The 26,346-nt window shown below is 40.4% G+C and overlaps 2 protein-coding genes across 4 annotated transcripts in view; one reads left to right on the top strand and one right to left on the bottom strand.

Annotated features, from left to right (window-relative positions):
* Positions 1-22,147, bottom strand: part of USO1 (USO1 vesicle transport factor) — a 91,164-nt gene extending 69,017 nt beyond the window's left edge. The window contains exon 1 of one of the 2 annotated variants that reach the window (XM_032400545.1): positions 21,846-22,147. In XM_032400545.1, coding sequence (XP_032256436.1) covers positions 21,846-21,911 — 66 coding nt within the window. In that variant the 5' untranslated portion in view covers positions 21,912-22,147. The remainder of the gene's footprint in view (positions 1-21,845) is intronic. The other variant, XM_032400546.1, reaches the window with a different exon arrangement.
* Positions 22,148-22,250: 103 nt separating this feature from the next.
* The window catches only part of G3BP2 (G3BP stress granule assembly factor 2), a 77,529-nt gene continuing 73,433 nt past the window's right edge, over positions 22,251-26,346 (top strand). Inside the window, exon 1 of one of the 2 annotated variants that reach the window (XM_032400551.1) lies at positions 22,251-22,457. The gene's annotated coding sequence lies outside the window, so the exon portion shown is untranslated. The remainder of the gene's footprint in view (positions 22,458-26,346) is intronic. The other variant, XM_032400549.1, reaches the window with a different exon arrangement.

Below are 26,346 nucleotides of genomic sequence, written 5' to 3'. Positions count from 1 at the left end.
AAAACATGAGGCCTGTTGCTCTCATCTTAAGGAATTTCTTAGGCCAAAAATAGTTTTCCTAAGTATGACTGTAGTTTCCTCTGCTTGGGTCTTGTACAACTTTCGTTAATTTTTTCTAGGTAGTTTATAACTGCTAGTATGAATAGGAAATCATTTATAGGCATTTTCTGCTTTTTCCTAGCCCCAAACCCAAGCACTAGTTCTACATAAGAGATTCCGAACATCTCCCACGGAGTACTGAGTCCCAGTACCATGCAGGGCTTGAACTTTAGCCTCAGTCTCATCTCTGGTTAACATATATAAAGATTTGTGTCAAAATATGATCTTCCATGTCTAGAAACTCTTCAATTATTTGTTGAATGTGGACACTTGAAATCTACTTGATGCTGATGGAGAAACTTAGCTTTAGGAATATTGCCGCAAGATGATCGTAATCCTAGAGTTTGGCGGTTTGCTTTGTTTTTATTTTCAGTGAACTTTCTGTGCTTTAAATATGCTAATATTTGAGCCTTGTTAATTTTTTTAAAAAGCTTCGAGATATACACAAAGCTAACTTCAGTTGTTATTAAGATAAATACAAGTTAAAATAGGTTATTTTTACCTATAAGACTCACTAAGATTAAAATTAAAATAATAGTACCAAATACAAATACTATATGATTTCATTTTTATAAAATAAAAAAAAAACAGGCAAAACTAATCTGTGCTTCTATTTTTTTTATTTTATTTTTTAAAAGATTTTATTTATTTGACAGAGAGAGACACAGCGAGAGAGGGAACACAAGCAGGGGGAGAGGGAGAGGGAGAAGCAGGCTTCCCGCTGAACAGGGAGCCCGACGCAGGGCTTGATCACAGGACCCTGGGATCATGACCTGAGCCGAAGGCAGACACTTAACGACTGAGCCACTCGGGTGCCCCTAAACTGTGCTTTTAGAAGTCAGAATAGCAGTTACTCATGGAGACAGGCAGTGACTGAACAGGAGCACAAAGGTGACTTTGGGTTCTGGTAATGTTCTGTTCCTTGATCTGGGTGCTGGTTAGGGGTGTGTTCAGGTTGTGAGGTTATTTGACATGCATACTTTTCTATATACTTTAATAAAATGATTTTTATTTTTTTAAGATTTGATTTTGAAGCAATCTTTACACCCACTGTGGAGCTTAAACTCACAACCCTGAGATGAAGACTCACATGCTCTAAGGACTGAGCTAGCCAGGAACCCCCCAAAAATGATTTTTTAAACAGAACAACCGGGTCATTTAGGTGGCTCAGTTGGTTAAGTGCTGACTCTTGGGGCACCTGGGTGGCTCAGTCATTAAGCATGTGCCTTCGGCTCAGGTCATGATCCCGGGTTCCTGGGATCAGGCCCCGCATTGGGCTCCCTGCTCCGCGGGAAGCCTGCTTCTCCCTCTCCCACTCCCCCTGCTTGTATTCCCTCTCTCATTGTCTCTCTGTCAAATAAATAAATAAAATCATAAAAAAAAAAAGTGCTGACTCTTGATTTCGGCTCAGGTTGTGATCTCAGGTCCTGAAATCAAGCCCCACATTCAGTGTGGAGTCTGCTTGAGATTCTCTCTCTTCCTCTGCCCACCCCCCTGCTTGCATGCTCTCTAAATAAATAAAATATTAAAAAAAAAAATAGAACAACTATCCACGATAGGTAAGGATATAGATTAACTTGCTTATATTCTATTATAGGGAAAGTAACCTAAAAAAGCGGCAATTTGGCAAAAACTATTACAACTTAAAATGTTCATACCCTTTTTTTAGCCAGGCATTCCTACTTCTAGGAATTTAGCCTTTAAAAACACCCCCACAATTACACAATATTTTATACTAGGATGTTCTTTGCAGCAGTACTTTTAATAGCTAAAAAGGAAATCCAGCGTCCGCCACAGAGGAGTATAATAAGAAGTCTGAGGCCTGGCACCCCGATCTCAGACTTCCAGCCTCCAGAACTGCGAGCAATAAATTCCTGCAAGTTACTAGAAAAAAAAAAGTGTGGGGTGGGGGGGATACAAAGGTTCATCCATCAATCAGAGAACAGTTAATTAACATATAGTACACACAGACTATGTGGGTGATCAAATGAGTGAAGCAGATCCATTTTTACGTATATGAAAAGATGTCCAAGATACTTTAAGTGGGAAAAAAAAAAACCTATAAGCAGTATGTTTAGCATTAGTTCATTCTGGTTTAAAATAATACCATTAATAAACAATGTGAATATATATAGAAAAAATTAAGACTGTATCATATTGTTTCTTCGTAGATTGCCGGAAATGTTCATTTTTTTTACATTATTTCTCATGTTTACATTTGAATAAAACAGGTATCACCTTTATAGACAAAAAAGAAAAATGGAGTAAAATGAAATGGTTTATGTTTTATTGGAATTTCTAGGATATTTTCATAACTGACTGAACTCATCTTTTAAAGATGCTATCTTCACTCTGATCAAAATACTATGAAACCAGCTCTTAATTGATAAAAATAAGCTAGCATAATAAAAAATATCAATTGGTTCTCTGTTGCTTATAAAGTCCAAATTTTTTAAACTAGAATGCACAGTCATCAATCAGTCAATACACACACATTAAGTACACATGTATTTGTTGTTGCACCAACCAAAATAAGATATGGTCTCTGGCCACAACAAGCTTGCCCAGGAAGACAGTCCCCTAAATAAAGTATAATAACAAGCTAAAGATATATAAGTATGTGCTGTATAAAGCTGGGGCACAAAAGAAAATGTAGTCAATTCTACCTAAAAGTGAAACTGCTAGAGACTGAATGTTTATGTTCCGCCAAAATGCAAACTTAGAAATCCTAACCCCTAATGTGATGGTATTAGGAGATAGGGCTTTGGGAAAGTGAGTAGGCTGTGAGGGGGGAGCCCTCATGAATGGGATTAATGCCCTTATACAAGAGACCCCAGAGAGCTCCTGTGCCCCCTTCTGCCAAGTGAGGGCACAGTAAGATGTCTGCGTGTGAACCAGAAGGCAGGCCGGCCTCTCAGCACAGAGTCTACCAATGCCTTGTTCTTGGACTTCCCAGACTCCAGAACTCTGAGAAATAAATGTTGCTTGTTTAAGCCACCCAGACTAATATTTTTGTTATAGCAGCCCAAACAGATTAAGACAGATACTGCTTAAGAATGGTTTATTAAGGGGGCGCCTGGGTGGCTCAGTCGGTTAAGCATCTGCCTTCAGCTCAGGTCATAATCCTGGGGTCCTGGGATTGAGCCCCGCATTGGGCTCCCTGCTCAGTGGGGAGTCTGCTTCTCCCTCTCCCTCTGCCTGCAGCTCCCCCTGCTTGTGCTCTCTCTCTCCTCTGACAAATAAATAAAATCTTAACCAAAAAAAAAAAAAAAGGTATATTAAGGATGCCATGCTTGAGTCAAGAATTAAAGGATAAGTAGTAGTTCATCAGAAAATATGGGGGGGAGCCTGGGTGGCTCAGTCGTTGGGCGTCTGCCTTAGGCTCAGGTCATGATCCCAGGGTCCTGGGATCGAGCCCCGCATCGGGCTCCCTGCTCAGTGGGGAGCCTGCTTCTCCCTCTCCCACTCCCCCTGCTTGTGTTCCCTCTCTCGCTGTGTCTCTCTCTGTCAAATAAATAAATAAAATCTTTAAAAAAAAAAGAAAAGAAAAGAAAACGGGGAAGGAATTTCAGGCCCAGAAAACTACTTCTTTATAACTGCACATATTTTAATGTATAAAATAGCATTTCATATTCACAAGAACAAAATTGGTCTAATTTGAGTTTTTTAATTTTATATATCTATGAACCAAAAAAAATAATTTTTATATCACACACAAACATATATACTTGTTCTATTAAAACAATACACCAGGGGCGCCTGGGTGGCTCAGTTGGTTAGGCAACTGCCTTCGGCTCAGGTCATGATCCTGGGGTCCCGGGATCGAGTCCCACATCGGGGTCCCGGCTCAGCGGAGAGTCTGCTTCTCCCTCTGACCCTCCTCCCTTTCATGCTCTCTGTCTCTCATTCTCTCTCTCAAATAAATAAATAAAATCTTAAAAAAAACAAAACAAACAAAACAATACACCAAAAGAGACTTTCTAAAATACGAAAACTTCCCCTTTTACAGTAATTTACCATTTCTGGGAATGATAACTGATCTAAAATAATGTGGAGAAAAAATAAGAATATGTAAGATTACAGTGTTAGTTAAAAATGTATTTCTTTTCTAATGAGTTCAAAGTATCTGTTTCAATAAGCTCTGATTAATGAGCAAATCACTATTTTTAGGTAGTTGCAAAATGTAACTTAAAAATATTAGAATTGGGGCGCCTGGGTGGTTCAGTCAGTTAATCGTCTGCCTTTGGCTCAGGTCATGATCTCAGGGTCCTGGGATGGAGCCCTACATGGGGCTCTCTGCTCAGCAGGGACTCTGCTTCTCCCTCTCCCTCTGCCTCTCCCCCCTGCTCATGCTATCTCTCTCGTTAAATAAAATCTTAAAATATATATATTAAAATTAATTACCATTTCGAAGTGTACTATTTATACTTACAGAAATAAAATCCATTCTTGAGTTTGGGTAAACACCTATCAAGACTATTTTTAAGGGCGCCTGGGTGGCTCAGTTGGTTAAGCGACTGCCTTCGGCTCAGGTCATGATCCTGGAGTCCCTGGATCGAGTCCCGCATCGGGCTCCCTGCTCGGCAGGGAGCCTGCTTCTCCCTCTGACCCTCCCCCATCTCATGTGCTCTCTCTCTGTCTCAAATAAATAAATAAAATCTTTAAAAAAAAAAAAAAAAAAAGACTATTTTTAAGAATATAAACATGCTTTTTATCTATTAAACCTGGGTTTTAATGCCAAGTACATATTCTTCCAAATTGGGGATTTTAATCAGAACTAACTTTTTTGCAACTTAAGATAAACTCAAAGCAGTCAACCATACTGCAAGCCAATGAGAATCAAAGCAATTATAGGAACAACTTATTTATCTAGAACCATTAGATTGAACTATTTCAGATACCTCTGTCAGGCACTGAAATGGTCTTTTCATTTTATTTTATTTTATTTTTTTTTTAAAGATTTTATTTATTTATTTGACAGAGAGAGACACAGCGAGAGAGGGAACACAAGCAGGGGGAGTGGGAGAGGGAGAAGCAGGCTTCCCGCTGAGCAGACAGCCCGATGCGGGGCTCGATCCCAAGACCCTGGGATCATGACCTGAGCCGAAGGCAGACACCCAACGACTGAGCCACCCAGGCGCCCCGGTCTTTTCATTTTAGTAATTTCTGATAGTAACCCAAAATTAATTACAAGCTTCTCTGTCTTGTAATTGAACATAATTATAAGCTTTCTTAGCATTTAAACTTAAGTCCTCTCCAATATCACATATGGGGATGTCTTAGGTGTTAAATGAAGTAATGACTATAAAAGGCTTTGCCTAGTACCTGGTACCTATAAATGATCAATAATTATTAACACACTCTATTATTACCAAGTTTCTTATGACTTTTTTGTATTCTTCTTCTATCCTATCAGGCTTTTGGTGGTCACTTCTATCATGTATGTTTTTAACAGACCATTCAAATTTTGCAGATTTTAATTTGTTACTGAGCGAGAATTTGATAATTAAGCTAGATACTAATATAATTTTTCTATAACAAAACACCACTCAGGCTTGAAATCAAGATTGAGTACATGAACCTTGCAGCTTCTACTTTTGCTATAGGAAAGCCTACTACCTCCTGTTAAAATTTCAGATTGTACGGAGGGGGAGAAGAACCATGAGAGACGATGGACTCTGAAAAACAAACTGAGGGTTCTAGAGCGGAGGGGGGTGGGAGGATGGGTTAGCCTGGTGATGGGTACTGGGGAGGGCACGTTCTGCATGGAGCACTGGGTGTTATGCACAAACAATGAATCATGGAACACTATATCTAAAACTAATGATGTAATGTATGGGGATTAACATAACAATAAAAAAATTAAAAAAAAAATTTCAGATTGTTGAAGTTTCCAAATAAGTGATCTCTCTATAATGAAGTGCTACATTGCTACTCTTTATAGACAACTGAAACCAAATGAAAGGAAAACATATTATATACGTTCCAAACCTTACAAAGATTTAGCCATGTTTTAGGCCAAACACCGTCTATATTTTTCAGTTGATAGTTACCAAGCAAAAATTCTGTAGCACAAGAATGCTTAACTTATATTCAGAAATTATAGATCTCAAAGACCATCAATGCCATTTATTCCTTACTTGAAAAACCAACTCAAAGCAATGTAATTGTCCCTCATTTTCCATTTTCTCCTTTCAGTTATTAGGACCCCCGGTGTTTTAGCTGGGCACATGACTATCTACCTAGACTACTTTCCAAGTCATCCTTGCACCTAGGCATAGACAGTGACTATATTCTGGCCAATGAGTTGTTAGTACCTTCCAGGTCATGTCCTTGTCTTTAAAAGGAAGCTATTTGGGGCACCTCGGTGGCTCAACTGGTTAAGCATCTGCCTTTGGCTCAGGTCCTGATCCCAGATCCTGGGATCAAGTCCCGAGTTGGGCTCCCTGCTTGCGGAAAGCCTACTTCTCCCTCTCCTCTGCCCACCCCCTACACCCAACCCCCCCAACCCCCACCCCCAGCTTGTACTTGTGCTCTCTCTCGCAGTCTCACTCACTCTCTATCTCAAATAAATAAATAAAATCTTAAAAAGAAAAAAAAAAAGGAAGCTATTTATTCTTCATTCCTTTTTCTCTTTCCCTCAACCCGGAACTTGAACCTGGTAGTAATGAGGCAACTTCAACAATTCGAACAAGGGCAGCATCCTAGGGGGATGGCAGAACAAGATAAAAAGCAGCACCTGGGCCACTGGACCACCCTGAGGAGCAGAACTACCCTATCCTAGGGATTGCTTTCTAATTTGGACTTTAGCTGGAGAAAGACATCAACTTTTATCTTGGTTAGACCCATTTTCTGGCCTCTGTTATGGCAGCTGATGCAATGCCTAAGCTAATAAACTCATTTTACAGAAGAAACTAAGACTCAGAAACAAAGCAATACACCCCAAAATACACTGCCAGTTTGGTGGCACAGTTCAGATTCTTTCTACCCAAGCTGTAGCTGTCTCACTCCAAAGCCCACACTCTAATAGCCTATATTGCCTCCTACACAGAAAAATGTGAATCTGAGTTACTGTTGCAAACTACATGGACAGCAAGATTTTTTTTTTATAAATAGGGAGAGACTGAAATGCAGTTTTTATGAATAGGTTTTACTTACACTACAGCCCACTAAGGACCCTGATAAGCCTTTGACTTAACTGCTCAGCCAGGGTAGTCCCCTGTTCTAAGGTAGTTGAAGCTTTACTTTGGGAAAGCTATAATCAGAAGCTACCAAAAAAAAAAAAAAAAAAAAAAAACCCACCAAGTATTAAAAAAAAAAAAAAGCAGCACTCTGAAAGTACTTCATAAAAACAACAAAAAATAATATACTCGCACTTTTTTTTAAAGATTTTATTTTTAAGTAATCTCTACACCCAACATGGGGCTCGAATCCACAAACCTGAGATCAAGAGTTACAGGCTCCAACTGGGCCAGCCAGGCGCCCCAATACATACTCACTTTTTTAGAATTAACTCGGCTGAGATAATAAGGACAAACTGGAGTGGAGAAATAAGGACAAATTGGAGATTAGAGAGAGAAAAAAGATGTCAGCTCATTATAACAGACAAGGAATAAGGTTAAGAAAAAAGTATTAGGGTGGTGGTAACAGGCAAAGAGCTGAAGGAATAAAATAAGGCAAAAGAATAACTGAAAGAACTTAATTGAATTTAAGAGGCTGGGGCTTGTAAAGAATAAAATGTCTGGAACAGCCACTGTTTGGGATTCAACTTCTACAGCTTTTCCTTAAACAAACATGTAGTCAAATATTGTTTTTTAAAAGATATAATTAGAAAATCAAAAGGCAGCAGTGATTAAGCTAGCTGAAGTGTGATATCATGAATCCGCAATCACTCTTCTGTATCTTGGCAAATATTCTGGGTTTTGGCAAGGACAAAGGTCAAAGGAGCAATGTATCTGAAGAATTCAGTACCATCATCCTAAGTGGGTGATTTCGTTCATTCATTCAACAAATATTAGAGTGCTTCTACCCTCACGGGAGCTATGATCAGTGCAACCAGAAAGCAGTGGTCTGTGACAAGTGCAGTTCAGAAACTGGGACTAAGCATTTAGAAACTTCTACAACAACTAATTTTGTATCTATTTAATAAAAAACCAGGGCTTAATGTTTTTATGCACATGAGTATGTGTATGCATACTGTCATTCCATTTTCCCAGCCATTCATTTTTATTGTATTTTACAGAAGTATTGGTCTGTGAGAATTGCGTAAAAAAAAAAAAAAAAAAAAGAATCAAAATAAAACCAAAAACCAACAACTAAAGCAACTGGTCTTTCACCACAGACAGTTTGAGAAATATTATTATAGTGCTTGACATTTTGAAAGGCCTTGCAAAATTCTATTCTGGGGGAATAGCAGTGAGCCACTATAGAAGGTACCTATTCTAATGAAAAGATAATGGCAAGGAGACTATAAAATAAATTTTAAAAAGATAAAGTGATAAGCATGACAAGGGAAATAATCAGGGAAATGAGACAGTGATTAGGTGGAGAGTACTACTTTACATAACCTAGTTAGTCAGATGGCCCCAAGTTAAGCACTGATTTGGATATAGTCGGAAGTGTGGGTAATGGGTAACAAGAACAAAGTAAGTGGAAAAGTAGGGAAGCAGACGGAATGATTATGTTATACCATCAGAAGGGAAAAGGGCAGTATTTCAAAGTTAAAGGATTAATTTATTCAGTGTCCCAAATGGGATCCTGAGGTGAGGGACTTTGTTACTAGCAACTCACTATCTCAGAAACCAACCAAGGAAGCCAACTCATAGTTTAAAGCAAAATTCAAAAATTTACTGGGTATTTGAAGTCACAAATTCTTGTTTGAGTCCTCAACACTCTCATCGACATGATGGCAGGGGCACCTGGGTGGCTCAGTCGGTTAAGCATTTGCCTTTGGCTCAGGTCATGATTCCAGGGGTTGGGCTTTCTGCTCAGCAGAGAGCCTGCTTCTCCCTGTCCCTCAGCCTGCTGCTCCCCCTGCTTGTGCTCTGTCAAATAAATAAAATCTAAAACTGTGGGGAGGGACACCTGGGTGGCTCAGTCGGTTAACTGGCTCCCTCCGGCTCAGGTCATGATCTCAGGGTCCTGAGAGAGAGCCCCATATTGGGGTCCCTGCTCAGTGGGAGTCTGCTTCTCCCTCTCCCTCTGTGCTCCCTCTGCTTGTGCTCTTTTGCTCACATGCTCTTTCTCTCTCTCAAATAAATAAACAAAATCTTTAAAAATAAATAAATTCTGTGGGGGAAAAATCTGTTTACTGATTAGTGAATAGAAATATCCTAATACCTACTGTTAAAATTTTCAAGATTATTTATTTGGGCAGGGGAAGGCACAGGGAGACAGAATCTCAAGCAGACTCCCAACTGAGCGCAGAGTCTGATGCAGGGCTCTATCTCACAACCCTGAGATCATAACCTGAGCCAAAACCAAGAGTCAGATGCTTAACCAACTGTGCCACCCAGGCACCCCTATTAAATTAAAAAAAAAAAACACAAATATCTGTGAATATAATTATGCCACTCTTAAAAAGAAACTCATTTGTATAATAAACATATTGGTAAATGCAAAGAAAATATTCTGGAAGGATGTATGCCAAACTTCACCAGCAATTACCCCTGGTAATGGGAAATGAGACAGTGAAAAGAAGAAGAAAGGGGCAATTTTAGACTACATACTGGTATGAATTATTTATAATAAGCATGTTTTCACTATTGCTTCAATAACTAAACAAAAATTTAAAGAAATTTCCAGAATATATTAGATCTAGCTTTTATTCTCTTATGTGCTCTACCATAGCACCTGATGACTCACTGTTCATCTACTTTCCGAATACAGTTGATTCTTGTCATTCATGTAGTTCTATGTTCTGTGAGTGACTATAAACAATGAATTAGCAGATACTGAACCCTTGCATTTAAGAAAAATGCAGAGCTACGTTCCTGTGAGTCTGTGGTCACATTTTCCTCAATCAATCCAATACATAACCTTGTTTTATGTGTATTTCTTTAAAGACATCTTTTTCAATACATGTCCTTGATTCATTAACACTGAACTCACAGCACCAGCACTATTACTCATGCCTGAAGGAAGCTTATCTAACATACATATTTTCTGTGAAAACACCACAGCCTTCTTATGCTTAGGAACACTAGACAGCACTTCCACATTATGCTTAGGGGTCATTTTTAACAGCAAAATCACAAACAAAAAGCACAAAAACGACACTAAATAGACTGTGAAAAGGACACTGGTTTAATATGAGAGTTGAAACAAGAAGGCAGAACATCTCTTTCTTTGACCTCAAATTGGGACATACACATCAGGTGACTCAAACCTTTCACTACCCTACACATGTCCACAATGACCTGAAAGTGCTACTTATATTGATTTTGGAGTTACAAATAAATTTTAACAGATAGGTGAATTTACAAATATGGAATCCATGAATAACAAGGATTGACTGAACCTTAAATATCTTGCTAAGTCTGTATCATCATCTGCAAAATGGAAGAATAAACTAGATAAACTCTTAAGGCTGCTTAATACTCAAAACTTAGAATAAGTTAAAAATACTCAATTTTAGGGGCGCCTGGGTGGCTCAGTCGTTAAGCGTCTGCCTTCGGCTCAGGTCATGATCCCAGGGTCCTGGGATCGAGCCCCACCTCCGGCTCCCTGCTCAGCACGAAGCCTGCTTCTCCCTCTCCCACTCCCCCTGCTTGTGTTCCCTCTCTCGCTGTGTCTCTCTCTGTCCTATAAATAAATAAATAAAATCTTTAAAAAAAAATACTCAATTTTACCTAATAAGTAATTATGTATTTGTTTGGTATACTATTTGAAAAATCTATTTGGCCTATGACACTGTTTGATATAATTTTTAAGCCAACATTTCTTTTTCTTTTTTTTAAAGATTTTATTTATTTGACAGAGAGAGACACAGCGAGAGAGGGAACACAAGCAGGGGGAGTGGGAGAGGGAGAAGCAGGCTTCGTGCTGAGCAGGGAGCCGGAGGTGGGGCTCGATCCCAGGACCCTGGGATCATGACCTGAGCCGAAGGCAGATGCTTAACGACTGAACCACCCAGGTGCCCCTTAAGCCAACATTTTAAAATTGAAAGATTTCATATAAAAATCCAGATTTCCACCTCTTCTTGAAGAAAATTAGCCTGATAGCTAATGACAACTAATACTGTATTTCACACAATTTAAGAAGCCATCAATTATAAGATCCATCGTCTTTTTTAAATAATCTCTATGGCCAACGTGGGGCTCGAACTCACAAACGCCACATTGAGAGTTGTATGCTCTACTGACTGAGCCAGCCAGGCGCCCCAAGATCCACCAGTTTTTAATGTAACACCAAGAAAAAAGATATATTGCCAATTATAATTACATGATGCAATCTGATTTCAAAGCTGTTTACATGTTAATGTGCATCTCAGAATTGTTAAAATATGGCAATATATACCACTTAGTATGTGCCAGTCTTTTCTAAAGATCTATATATTTTTAAATTCATTTAATCTACACAAAACCCTATACAATAGGCACTATTATTATCCCACATTTTAGAGGTGAGGAAACAGAGGCACAGTGGGTAAGCCCAAGTTCACAAAACTAGTAAGTGGTTGCATGGAATTCAAAGTCAAGCAGTTTGAGTGCTTAACCATTACATTAAATTGGCTCTCTGAGCCTACATTTCTGGAGGCAACAACTGGCTGGAGTTGAGCTCCATCTACACTGTCAAGCCAGGATGTGCAGGCTCCAGTTTCATCCAGAGCTCTGCTCTCTTCTAACCTGACCTGCTGGATTGAACAGTGATGTTACACAACTGACACTGTTGGGATTTGAGTTTGTGGACTCTTGCATTAAACAACAGAATACTATTTATTAACAAAAACAGTTCTAAAAAGAAAAAACATATTTGAATAAAATTTGACTCAGAGTTAAGTTTAATTTAGAAGGATCAGAAAGGGGTAATAAGGAAAAACTCAAAGACAGTAGTTCCTCAATTAGTTTGTATCATGCAAAGTATTAGGTGTTCTGAGAGATAAATACAATGATGCACTGGGCATGTATCCTGTTATCAAGATGCTTTTAGGGGCGCCTGGGTGGCTCAGTCGTTAAGCGTCTGCCTTCGGCTCAGGTCATGATCCCAGGGTCCTGGGATCAAGCCCCGCATCGGGCTCCCTGCTCCACAGGAAGCCTGCTTCTCCCTCTCCCACTCCCCCTGCTTGTGTTCCCTCTCTCGTTGTGTTTCTCTGTGTCAAATAAATAAAATCTTTAAAAAAAAAAAAAAAGACGCTTTTATAATCTGAGTATAGTGTGGTTAACAAAATAACTGAAAATCTGATATTTTAAATAATTCTAATAAAGTGGCTCTATGTTTTAATATGCAAAGATCTCCAAGACATATCAATGAAAAAGGTAAGCTGCAAAACACTATAAACAGTATATCGTTTATGAAAAAAAGATAAATATGTTCACACAAATACATAATTCTATATTGTACAAATGCATAATTATTCATAAAACTCTGGAAGGATTTATACCACATTAAGAATCATGGTTATGGGGTGTCTGGATGGCTCAGTTGTTGGGCGTCTGCCTTCGGCTCAGGTCATGATCCCAGGGTCCTGGGATCGAGCCCCACTTCTGGCTCCCTGCTCAGCGGGAAGCCTGCTTCTCCCTCTCCCACTCCCCCTGCTTGTTTCCTCTCTCGCTCTCTCTCTCAAATGGATGTATAAAATCTTTAAAAAACAGAAAAAAGAAAAAAGAATCATGGTTATTTCTGGGGGCACCTAGGTGGTACAGTTGGTTAAGTGTTCAGACTCTTGGTTTCGGCTCAGGTCGTGACTCAGGGTTGTGGGACTAAGCCCGATGAAGGGCTCTGCGCTCAGTATGGAGTCAACTTGGGATTCCCTCTCCCTCTCCCCCTATTCTCCTGCTTGCACGCATGCTCTCTCTCTCTCAATTAAATAAATAAATCTTAAAAAAAAAAAAAAGACTCATGGTTATTTCTGCAAAGAGAACTGAAATTAAAGATGGTAGTCAAAGGGGCCTTAAAGTTGACTAGTACTGTTTGCCATTTTGTGTCATAAAAAAATTAAAAAGCTAATTAGTAAAATAGTATGTATAACATAATGCAACTCATGGAGGTGATTACGTATCAGAACTATTCATTGTTTTTAGTAATCGCCATGTGACATTCACAATTTTACCAAGAAAAATTTGAAAAGGACAAATAATCCACTAACAATTGGTAAATTGAGCATAATCAGAATGACAGCCTAATAACTGGAATTTAGTATCTGTTTGTTATTTGCTAACCAATAGTTCCATTTATTTTTATTCAGATATACACAAAGGGACCAAAAAAGAAGCAATGGGAATAGGAGTGACTAGGAAAGAAAAAAGTGAGATGAGGAATGTGAAAATGAAAAACCACTGAAAAGTAAAAAGGGAAAAAAGGAAGGTGGCATAAAACTAGCATGCTGAAGGTACGGTTACAATTTAAAGACACTGACATAATGTAGTTTGCCGTATTTCGTCACAATTCCTAACAGAAACCCTTATTTTTTTTAAAGTATTCAGTAACTACTTAACTGACATGCAAAAAATAAAGAACAGGAATGCCAGTTAAAAAAATCTAACTCAATTATTCCATCATATTTATTCAATAAATGTTTATCAAGCATCTAATACCAACATATTTGATCATATAACTGCCTTCATGAAACTTAAAACATAGTTACAGCTTCCCTGGAGAGAACTTCCCCAACCACGACTATTTACTGTAGAACTTAAATAGGGGCGCCTGGGTGGTTCAGTCGGTTGAGTGTCGGCCTTTGGCTCAGGTCATGATCTCAGGGTCCTGGGATCGAGCCCCATGTCGGGCTCCCTGCTCAGCGGGCAGTCTGCTTCTCCCTCTTCCTCTGCCTGCGTTCACTCTTTCCCTCTCTCTCTGTGTCAACTAAATAAATAAAATCTTAAAAAAAAAAAAATTCATGTTAACCAATAACCAATTCATTTACATTGTTTTAATGGAACAAAAAAAATTAGTGTTCTAGAACACAAGAAGAACCAGAAATTTATTTTAAATTGAACTCTACAGTTCAGAAGATTTTATAAAACAAGCAAAAGTCTTATCAGTCTTATCTTTAGATGACCTAAATTATTAAGATCTAAAAAAAATGTGAGAACATTACAAAGTCAAACACCAGTCTCTTCGCAAAATAAATCCAATGACTCTAACACACTCTATTTCCATTACAGTTAACAATAAGTCAGCCAAGGTAATATGCTGCTTCATTTATTCTCCATGCTTTCTCTAAGAAATGAACAATGCTTTCCGAAAATACATTCTTCCCAAGCAAGGCATCATTATGAAACTTGTCTACCAACTAACCTAACACAAATGCTAGCATCTCAAAGTCTTAACACCACAAAAGGTTTCAAATTAAAGGTAACTTTTGGTACAAAAACGTTTATAGCATTTCTGCCTGAGGTATAAAAATATAAGCAGGCCTTTTCTAGGATTTCCACAACAGACAAAAAAAAGATGCAGTATAAACAACTGAAGGTAAATGAATAAAGAAAGAAAAATGGTACTTCCTATCAGCAAATTTACATAAGAAATTATTTTATTCTCTCCTAAAAGATAATCAGATTCAAGATTATAATTAATTATCAAACCATAAAGCACTAGGTTTCTAGTGCTTTATCTTTTAGGTATTTAAATGGGCAACACCTCAAAAACTACATAAAACAGATGCTAATGAAAGACTTCTTAAATGTAGCATTCCTTTAAAAAATATATTCTCGGGGCGCCTGGGTGGCTCAGTTTAAGGGTCTGCCTTTGGCTCAGGTCATGATCTCAGGGTCCTGGGATCCAGCCTGGCATAGGGCTCCCTGCTGGGCGGGAAGCCTGCTTCTCCCTCTCCCACTCCCCCTGCTTGTGTTCTCTCTCTCTCGCTGTTTCTCTCTCTGTCAAATAAATAAATAAAATCTTTAAAAAATAAATAAATAAAAAATATATTCTCTAGGACAATTTTTCCCAAAGTATATTCTTCAGAACACTCAGATCCACAAGGTTTCCTGAGGAAAAAAAGGGATCTGGTCAAATAAAATTGGCAAACATAACTTACTTTATATCTCCATCTTGAAAATATTTGTAAACTGCTTAATAAACCTTGTATGGGGCGCCTAGGTGGCTCAGCCCTTTAGCGTCTGCCTTCAGCTCAGGTCACGATCCCAGAGTCCTGGGATCGAGCCCCGCATCGGGCTCCTTGCTCAGCGGGGAGCCTGCTTCTCCCTCTCCCACTCCCCCTGCTTGTGTTCCCTCTCTCGCTGCCTCTCTCTCTCTGTCAAAAAATAAATAAAAAAAATAAAAATCTATAAAAAAAACCAAACAACTTAAAAAAATAAGTAAATAAATAAACCTCGTATAAATGTTAGGTTTTTTGTTTTGTTTTTGATCATCACCCAGCATTGGTACCAATTCATTGGTAACAAATTTAGGTACATCCATTGACTTTTTTTGGAACATACATTGGTACTGGTAGCATGTCTAATATTTAAATGATTCTAGTTTTTTAAAATTGCCCTTAATAATCTATATATTAACCTTCAAAAAAGCCATGTAGTTTTCAATAGACACTACATAAAAAGAATATGAGACATCTTTGGTTGGATACAGAAGTGATCAAAACACAAATCATTATTATGGTTTTCTCTGACACTGTTATTGCAAGAGAGCCAAGAGAGAAAACACATTGCAGTGATGACACTGACCTGGTTATTGATGTAGAATATGAAACTCGAACCCAAATAAGAGTTTCGGACTATACATTTATAGTAACGTGGTATAAAATATGCTTGACCAAACCAAAACCATTTCTAAATTTAAGCACACATTCCTCAATAATAATTTTTATTATAAGAAAGTATAGCTGTCTCTATATTGTTAGCTCTTTTGCTTTTTAAGCCAGCTGATCAAAGTTTGATTTAAAAAGAGATGACTTTGGGCCACCTGGCTGGTTCAGTCAGTACAGCATGTGACTCCTGATCTTGGGGTCATGAGTTCAAGCCCCACAAAGGGCCTGGAGCTTACTTTAAAAAGAAAAAAAATAAATAAAAAAAAATAAAGAGAGACAACTTCTCAGTACGGTAATTCCACACACTTTTTCAGGACGTAAGCAACTTTTATGCCTTGGAATACAACTTGAGAAAAGAAACCCCCCCCCACCCCATGATTTACCATCAAATGTTAACACTTGGGATTTTTTTTTTTAAGATTTTATTTATTTATTTGAGAGAGAGTGAAAGAGAGTGAGAAAGCGGGGTGAGCAGCAGAGGGAGAAGCAGACTCCCCACTGAGCAGGGAACCCGATGCGGGGCTCCATCCCAGGACCCCGAGATCATGACCTGAGCTAAAGGCAGCGGCTTAACTGACTGAGCCACCCAGGTACCCCTAATAATGTTTTTTGAAAAGCTAGTTTCTTGGGGCGCCTGGGTGGCTCAGTCGTTAAGCGTGTGCCTTCGGCTCAGGTCATGATCCCGGGGTCCTGGGATCGAGCCCCATGTCGGGCTCCCTGCTCCACGGGAAGCCTGCTTCTCCCTCTCCCACTCCCCCTGCTTGTGTTCCCTCTCTCGCTGTGTCTCTGTCAATAAATAAATAAAATCTTTAAAAAAAAAAATAAAAAGCTAGTTTCTTGAAAATCCCGTGTGTTGGGGCACCTGGGTGGCTCAGTCAGTTAAGCGGCTGCCTTCGGCTCAGGTCATGATCCCGGGGTCCTGGGATCGAGTCCCATGTTGGGCTCTCTGCTCAGCGGGGAGTCTGCTTCTCCCTCTCCCTCTGCCTGCCACTCTGCCTGCTTGTACTCTCTCTCTCTGTCAAATAAATAAAATCTAAAAAAAAGGTTATTAGTTGAAAGGTAGACAGAAAATTAACTATGTATGCATACAAAAAAATAAGTAGGAGTTTTAGTATAATTAGTGTTTACCTGCACCCAGCAAAGTATGTCCAGCCTAAGGAGGCTTCAATCACCAGAAATCAGTGCCTTTCTCTAAGGCAGAAAAGAGAAATCAAATTTAAAAGTATTTGACTCTAAGTGGCACCTGGCTGGCTCAGTTGGAAAAGCATGCGAACTCTTAATCTCAGGGTCATGAGTTCAAGCCCCGCAATGGGTGTAGACATTACTTAAACAAATAAAACTTTTTTAAAACACGTATTTGGGGCGCCTGGGTGGCTCAGTCGTTAAGCGTCTGCCTTCGGCTCAGGTCATGATCCCAGGGTCCTGGGATCGAGCCCCACATTGGGCTCCCTGCACCGCGGGGAAGCCTGCTTCTCCCTCTCCTACTCCCCCTGCTTGTGTTCCCTCTCTCGCTATGTCTCTCTCTGTCAAATAAATAAATAAAATCTTTAAAAAAAAAAAAAATAAAACAAAACACGTATTTGACTCTAAAATATGCAAAGTTTAATGAGGATGAAATTCTAGACTTAAAATATTTAAAATTTTATAGAATTACTTATTATCATATGATACAAGTATTTACTACTTTGTCTCTAGAGAACATCTTAATACCAATCCAAAGTTACTCTTAAAAGTTAGGTACTATAAAATCAATAATAGGGGCACCTGGCTGGCTCAGTCAGTAAAGCATGCAATTCTTGATCTCGGGGTTGTAAGCTTGAGCCCCATGTTGGGTGTAAAGATTACTTAAAAATGAAATCTTTAAAAAAAATCAATAAGGTGACTCTAACACATTTAGAAGATACTTAAGTTCACTAAATGAAAACAGGAAAACGGGGCAACCCTCTCGGGTCCCCTCCCTCTTGGGGAGCTTTGTATTATCACTCAATATTACTCAATAAACTGCTTTGCTGCCCACCAAAAAAAAAGAAAAAGAAAGAAAAAGAAAACAGGAAAGCAGTAAAAGCACAGTAAATTTGAAAAATCCCTTAAATAAAAAGTTTGACAAAATGGACATCAATCATTCTAGAACTTTGATACCTACAGTCTTTAAAAGGTATTGTTTTAGCACCTAGTAATTTGTAAGCTGTTATGATCATAGATCTGGGATTTCTTTCATATAACACTGTAATTCATTCATTCATTTATTGAAGATTTATTTATTTTAGAGACAGAGACAGAGAGTGAGCAAGTACAAGCAGGGGGAGGGGCAGAGGGAGAGAATCTCAAGCAGACTCCTCACTGAGCTCGGAGCCCAACACGGGGCTCGATCTCATGACCCTAAGATGATGATATGAGCTGAAATCAAGAGGCGGACTAACTGACTGAGCCACCCCGACACCCCTATAATTCATTCAACAAATACTTACTGAATATCTACTACTATGGAAAAACAAAGATTAAAATACTTATGAACTCTTCCCTAAAGACATTTAAGAGTCTAGAAAAGATGAAACATACAAATAGTAGAAAGCTTAAGAAATGCACAATGTAGTTAAAATGTGAAGACTGCTCAGAGGGGAAAGAGATTATCTGCAGTTTGGTGGGAGGGAAAATAAGGGTGGGTTTAAAGCACCTGAGTGGCTCAGTTGGTTAAGCATCCGACTCTTGATTTTGGTTCAGGTCATGACCTCAGGGTCCTGAGATGGAGGCAACGTCAGGTCAGGCTCTGCGCCAGTCGTGGAGCCTGCTTAGGATTCGCTCTCTCTCTCTCCCTCTGCCCCTGCCCACCTCCTACCCCCACCACCTGGCACAGAATTGCACTCTCTCTCTCTCTTAAAAAAAAAAAAAAAATTTAAAGGACAGCTAGACTTTAGGGGTGTCTGACTGGCTCAGTCGCTACAGCATGCAACTCTTCATCTCAGGGTTGTAAGTTCGAGCCCCACACTGGGTGTATATATTACTTAAAATTTTTTAAAAAATCTTTAACAAAAAAAATAATAAACAAGATATAAAAAAATAAAGTAAAATAAAGGATGGGTAGACCTTAGACAAAGAGGCTTTCTGCTGGAGAAAAGCACAAAAGATGGAAAACCACAATGAAAATAATTTTACAGAAATGGAAAAAATTACAAAATATTAAACAATAATGTATAAGTTGGAGGTTCCCAATTCTGGCAACTTGAATACCCAGACCAGATCAAATCACCAATTAAAACATCTAAAATTGTACCACTCATTCTACTGATGCTCTACAAATATACTTTCAAATTAGTGACCCATAAGCCTTTTTACCCATTATGTTTCCTAATGGAATGAGATGGTGAAACAAACTTAATTCACACTATAACTTGGGAGTAAACTTTTAATTCTCTCCATAAGACAAATTACTTTTCCAATTTTGAGTATACATGCTCAAAGTTAGGCAAGAACAAGGACCCTCACTTTCCTTTCAGTTTACATAAACAACATACACAAGTGATACTCAAGCTTCATTTTGAAATCATGGTGTAAAAATTATGTTGTTCCATTCACTATGGCAAGATCAGTGTTCTAGTCTCAGGTCTGTAATACTGTGCAAGTTGCTTTAGTGATCTGTGCCTAACTTGTAAAATGAGGGCGTTCAATCTGGATGATCTGCAAAAGACCTTCTAACTTTAAAATCCTATATTCAACTGTACACCATCTTTTCTACAGAAGTCATTGTGACAAGGCCAACTGTTTAAAAAAAAAAGAATAGTCTGTCTCTAAAAACATGTAATAAAAACTACCCTTTATTGAGCACATGCTAAGTGCCAGGCTCTATTTACTTTTTTTTTTTTTTAAGATTTTATTTATTTCTTTGAGAGAGAGAGACACAGCTAGAGAGCACAAGCATGGGAGAGGAAGAAGCAGACTCCCTCCTGAGCAGGGAGCCCCCAACGGCTCGATCCCAGGACTCTGGGATCATGACCTGAGCCAAAGGCAGATGCTTAACCGACTGAGCCCACCCAGGCACCCTGCCAGGCTCTATTTTTTATTTCACTTAATCCTCATTTACATTACACCCATAAAAGCAGGTGGTTTCCTTACTTTACTCACAGGGTGTTATCCATCTCTTGCCTGGTCCAGTCAAATTAGAGGTGAAAGACAAGGATTCAAATCAAGGTCTAAATCCGAAGCAAGTTCTAATAAACCATACTTGCTGCCTCAAACAAAAAATATCAGAAATAAAATAAATGAACACAAGCTGAAGAAGTAGGCTGTGACTCTGGTAATCTGTAGAGAGCATTGTCTTATAATAGGGCAGTTTGGGTGCCTTGTAGCCATGTGGGAGCAGACAAAAGAAGTCAAATATCTGTGTGTGTGTGTGTGTGTGTGTGTGTGTGTGTGTGTGTGTGTGCACGTGCGCACACATGAAATCTCCTGATTTTCAAATGAAGGAAAAGAGATTCACCAGCTTTCAACTTCTGCTTTAAACTGTTCTAATCCAGATGTGAGAGATTAATTTTAATATTACATACATTTCCAAAATTCCCAGATAAATATTAAAATATGAGCATCAGCAAGAAAACCTAAGCTGAGAAGTAAGGCAAACCATGGTTGAATCCTGGCTCTACTACTACTAACAGTGTGGCCCTGGTCAAGTTACTTCACCTCTCTAAACCTCGTTTCTTCATTTGTCAAGTGAAGGTACTATCATCCATCTTGCAGGGTGGTTAGATTAATGGAGAATATAGACTATAAAGAGCTCAGCATAGTACCTACCTCACGGTAAGAACTTGACAAATGAAAGCTATTATTATCCTTCAAGATCCTGATAACACAGAACATAGGACCTATGTTCATAGACATCCCAATTACGTCTATGAATACTACCCAAAGTTTACCTTTAAAATGTCATACTTTCTCACTTTTCTGTAGATCTAAAATTATTCTCAAATAGTTTATTTTTAAAATGTCACAAACACTCATTTCTAATAGAAACTAACCAAACTGCAAAGTAAGTTTATCCTAAACCTAACGTTGAACCAACTATCAAATACTGTTTTCAGTGGTTAACAAGTTTTTAAAGTGACGCTGCAAATCGTGTTACCAAGGGTTCAGACTTCTGAATGGGGTGAGTGTAAGGGAAAGCCAGGGATGTGTCCGAAAGCGGTTTGAGCGCGAAATACCCCTGTAAGTCCAAGCGAGTATTTCCCAAATGGCATAGAGTTGGAGGAGCCCGAAAAACGAGGTCTAAACTAGTAACACCTGGCAGAACGACCTTCCTCCAGCTGAAGGGACAGGAGCAGGTGGCTTTGTGACCCCAAACTATCGTTTTATTCTTAGCCACATGCTCGAGTCAACAGCTGGGTTTTAAACCTTGCAGTCTTCCCCCATGTCCCATTCCTGGCTGCGACGGAGGGAGCAGGACTTGAGGTTCCTCTCGGCCAGTGGAGACAGGCGAAAGGAGGCAAGGGCCCGCGGCCCCGAGGAGTACAGGAGACAGGTCGAGCCACCTGAGCCCAGGATCGAGCCCTTCCCGGGCGGCACCACCCGAGGACCACCCTCCACGCCGGGCCTGTGGAGCTTTGGGGCGCGGCTTCTGTCAGCCTGGCCGAAACGCCGCGGTGGGGGCTGCGCTGGGGGCGTAAGGGAATAACTCGGGGGTTTCAGCAGAGAAAGGGAGGCAAAGGGAGAGGCGGCATGTGGACCCCCAGCCCACGGCGGGGCGCGGGAAGTCACCTCCAGGCCCCCGAATCCTTCGTCCCGTTCCTGCCCGAACCCTTCCCAAGTCCCGGACCCATCGCGCTCCTCTCACCGTCTCGATTTCTGTGTGCTGGGGTCCGGCACTCTGACCCCCCATTACCCCGCGGAGGAAATTCATCTTGTCGCTCAGCCACCGGCTCTACCGGCCCCTTCGGGAAAGAAAAGGTAACTTTCCCTGCCCTCAGCGGGGCCTGGCCCCCAAGCCCGCACTCTGCACTCCCCGGCCGCTACCACCAACGCCTCCTACTCCGCGGCCGGCCGCTCCAGCCCCCTAAGCCCGGAAACAGCCGCCACCACTAGTCAAGATGCGCATGCGCGGGGACGTGGCATTACGTGGCGGCTCGAAGGGCGAAGGCAAAGGGGAAAAGTAGGCGAGAGGAGGCCGGTAGCCCGTATCCGCCCAAGCCCCGCCCACTGCGCAGGTCCCGCCTCCCTCGGCAGGGACACGCCTCCTGCTCCCGCCCTTCGCGGGTAGCTACTGCTGGCCCCAACCACCCACGTGGTCGAAGCCCGGCCCTGCCGGCTGGAGAGAATCCCGGTAGTATACGTGTTTTGGCTTGCGGGGTGTTTAATTGTCGCCGAAAGGGACTTACTGCAAGCTATCGAATCTGGGGTCGTATTTTGTTGAGTCGAAAGTGAAATTTTACTTCGGCCGACGTGACAGGTAAGGGGTCCCGGCCCCTGGGAGGGTTCGTTTTGTTTTGCGGTTTGGCAGAATGAGCCTTATGGCCTCCTGATCCTAGTAAATTGCATTTCTTTACAGGGCTTTGTTTGGTGGTAAAAAGGGTGCTAGAGCCCCCTCATTCCACTGCCACCGGAGGGCGTATTTCTCAGTTCTTGCTCTTCAAACCTGTTATAAAAGGAATTCCTAGATCCTAACACCAGGTACGCCGCTCTTTTCAAGTGGTGTGAGGTGGAAACCGATCGAACCCTGCCTGCATTTCGTTTGTTAGAGAAAATACATTGATCTGTAGTGTCAGTTTGGCAGCTAGTAGCATAATATTTTGTTATTAACTTTCAACCCCTGCATTTTCAGTGTTTTTTTTAAACATGAAAAATGTCATTTTTTTCCAAAATGGAATGCCCTGTCCCTTTCGAAATGAGATTGCCCAGGTAGGTACACATGCTCCTGGAGTATCCTTGTAAATTTCTTGAGCTTAAAAAGCACAGAGTCGAGTTAGCTTACTAATTCATACACCTCTCCGCTTAGACCCGCTACAGGTCTCAAATTCAACATTTAAAATTGAACTCATCATCTTCCCCAGCCTCCATTAAAGGAAAAAAAAAATCAATATGCTTCTTTGTGCCTTGCCACCCTCAACAGTACCACTAGCCAAATAATTGCCTAAGCTAGGAGGAGGACACTGGGAGGAATCTTATGTTCTGGATTTCACCCCCACATGTCCAGTATTCAAGTCCTTTCATTTCTATTTATAGAATATTTCTCAAACAGGTCCCATGCTCTTCATCCTCTCTGCCTCAGACATAGTTTATGTTCTCATCATTTTTCACCACGATTATAGCAGTAGCTTCCTAACTAGTTTGTCTGCATTCAAGCCCTGGCTTCTGTCCAGTCCAGTCTCCAGTCCAGTCACCCTTGGATGAGCCTAACAACAACAAAACACCTGTCCATGTTGGTACTCTTCTTAAAATCCTCCGGTGGTTGTCCACCTGCTCCATAATAAAATCCAGTCTCTGTAGCTTGGCATACAGGCCTGTTATGTTCTGGCTCCTATCTTTCCAGCTCCCGCCTCCCCCACATACTCTGCAATTATGCCTGGATATGCCCTTCCCCTCCCACTTCCTCATCAAGGAAACTCCTACTGGTTCCTTAAGACTTAACTCTAGCGTCATCTGAAAAACTTTCCCTGAAATTCAGATACATATGTCTGTGATAGCCCTTTGCAGTTAATATGTGGAAAGCACTCAATAAATGCTTGTGAAGCCAAACTGTTAAGGGCAGGACTATGTTTTTCATTTTTGTATCTCTGTATGGTTGGCACTGTCATAAAAGGTGATGTTGATGGATAAATGAAGAAGACATTATGGATATATGAATACTATGCCGAGGAGGAGGGTCCTTTTGTCATCTGTGAGGTGGAATTGTAGATAACAGATATCACAGAGGCTATGGTGCAGGTTGCTTTCTTGCTGCCAAGGTTTTGTTTTTTGTTTTTTTTTAATGTTTTTATTTATTTATTCATGAGAGTCAGAGAGAGAGAGAGAGAGAGAGGCAGAGGCAGAGGGAGAGGGAGGCTCCCCGCGGAGCAGGGAGCCCGATGCAGGGCTCGATCCCAGGACACTGGGATCATGACAGCTGAAGGCAGACGCTTAACCATCTGAGCCACCCAGGCGCCCCATCCTGCTGCCAAGGTTTTAAGCTTGGGTTACTTGGAGAATGGTTGGGATCATATTGCCCAAAATACTTGCACTAAGCATTGTCTTCTGCTTTAAAACTGGATGCTTGACATTTGCTTCAGACATTTTCCTTGGGGGCATTTTGTTGCAGCCTAAAAAAGTGACCAATAAATGCTCAGCATTGCTCTTCCCAAGTAATTGTGTGCCGAGAACCTCACTCAGTCTCTAAGCCCCACCCCTTCCTGAGCCTCTCCTCACCTTCCTGTGCCTCAATCTACCCCATCATCTGGAGTGGGGCTCATGGATATCTACTGCATATATTCTTTCATAATAAAAAAAAAGTGCCTTGACATTTTAGCTAAATTCTTTTAAGGCACCGACCTTGTCAAAGTGCCCTGCTTCGTTTTAAACTGGTGAGTATTGTAGGTCAGTAACAGCATACTGTGAGTTTTCCCTCCAGTTGACCTGTTTTCTTCTCTGACAGCATCCCCTGGGCGGAAAGGACTGTGGGCAGGAGGGATGGACAATTGCGTCCAGAAGAGGTGACGGTCGAGCCCTCATTCTGCCCCTGACCTCAGAGTCTTGCCTCTGTCTTGGTGTCTGGCAAGGGGTGGAGCTGCTCACTACTTCCAGTCTCAAGAGGAAGTAGAGAGGGTACAGTAACTAATTTGTCCCTCATTTGGGGTCTGAAAGGGGAGCAGAGGCATCATGACTGTGGAACAGCCATGAAATGGACTCCTTATTTAAGAGAAAGGGAGTTACATATAAATGTACTTCCACTAATTTTATAGAGAAAAGTCAAGGATCTTGTCTTGTTCCTGTTTGTACCCTTTAATCATTTAGTATAATTCCTTTAACATGATAGATGTTCAAGTTTCTTAAATAAAGGAAGAGAAAACATGAAAAAGTTGTGACTACCTAACTTACGCCATTTATACTTCAGAGTTCCATAAATCTAAACATTCAGGATAAGAATGCCACAAATCATTAAAATACACATAATCAAAAATTTTAACTTGGGTGAATAAAAGTGGTTTTTCTTTAAACCAAACCTGATAACAAAGCAACTAACAAAATTAACTGGTTTGAAATTCATTTTTTAAATTGCTTCCTTACAATCCCCTACTTCAGTGTCTCTTCAGTGGCCCACTTTCCCCATCCTTTCTTACTTTCTCATGGCAAACTCAACAAAGCAATGAAATATAATTACACAAGATTGTTTTTTGGTTGGAGGGATGGTGGTGTGGTTGAGTATTGTCTATACCTGCTTAGAAAGATGAGATGATAATTTGTATCTGAAATACACCAGACACAGGTCTTTAGAGACTGATTACTGCAAAGTCAGTGTCCAAAAACATTGTTTTGTTTTTTGTTTTTAAGTCAACTCTCCGCACAACATGAGGCTCGAACTCGTGACCCAGAGATCAAGAGTCGCATACTCTACCAACTGAGCCAACCAGGTGCCCCCAAAAACATTGTTGATACTATTATGCATTACTATCCATTAACCAAACAACATACAGAAAAATAAATTACCAACGATGAGGCAGCTATTGAAATTCATAATCAATAATAACAATGTTAAACACGTAGGTGGTGTGCCTTATTTACCAGGCTCTGTCTATCCAAAATGTTTTACATAAAATACTTTACTTAATCCTCACAACAACCTTAGGAGGTGGGTAGTGAGAGTTGCTCCATTTTACAGATGGTGAAACAAGCAGAGAATAATTTGCCTGATGTCATACAGCTAGGAAGTGGCAGAGGTAAGACATAAATCCGAGATCTGGCTCCAAAGCCTGTGTTCTTAGGTACTATACTACCCAGCCTCTTGTACACTCAAGGCAATGATCATGCACTAAGTAGAAATATGGCCTGTGAGTCTCTATATAATCTGGCCCCTCTGTTATCCCCCTGAATTCATCTCCTGCTACATTCCCTCCACTCTAGCTGCACTAGCAACTTGTGTTTCTGAAACTTACTCTCCCCTCTCCCCTTGTTCTTTTCCTGTATTGGGGATGCTGCTATTCCATCATATAGAGGAATGGCTGGCTCCTTCACTGGTTTAATTAAGTCTGCTCAGATGTTACCTAGGTCTCTCCTGACTGTTGTAAGTTGCAGTTTCCCCATACTCCTTCTTCTCCCTCTGCTCTGCTTGTTTTCCTCTGTAGCACTTGTCAGTGTGATACGGTATT

The sequence above is a fragment of the Phoca vitulina genome, unplaced genomic scaffold (genome assembly GCF_004348235.1).
Source record: "Phoca vitulina isolate PV1807 unplaced genomic scaffold, GSC_HSeal_1.0 scaffold3, whole genome shotgun sequence".
Taxonomy (NCBI): Eukaryota; Metazoa; Chordata; class Mammalia; order Carnivora; family Phocidae; genus Phoca; species Phoca vitulina.
The sequence above is the reverse complement of the archived record's forward strand: the minus strand, read 5'-3'. Positions and strand labels throughout refer to the sequence as shown.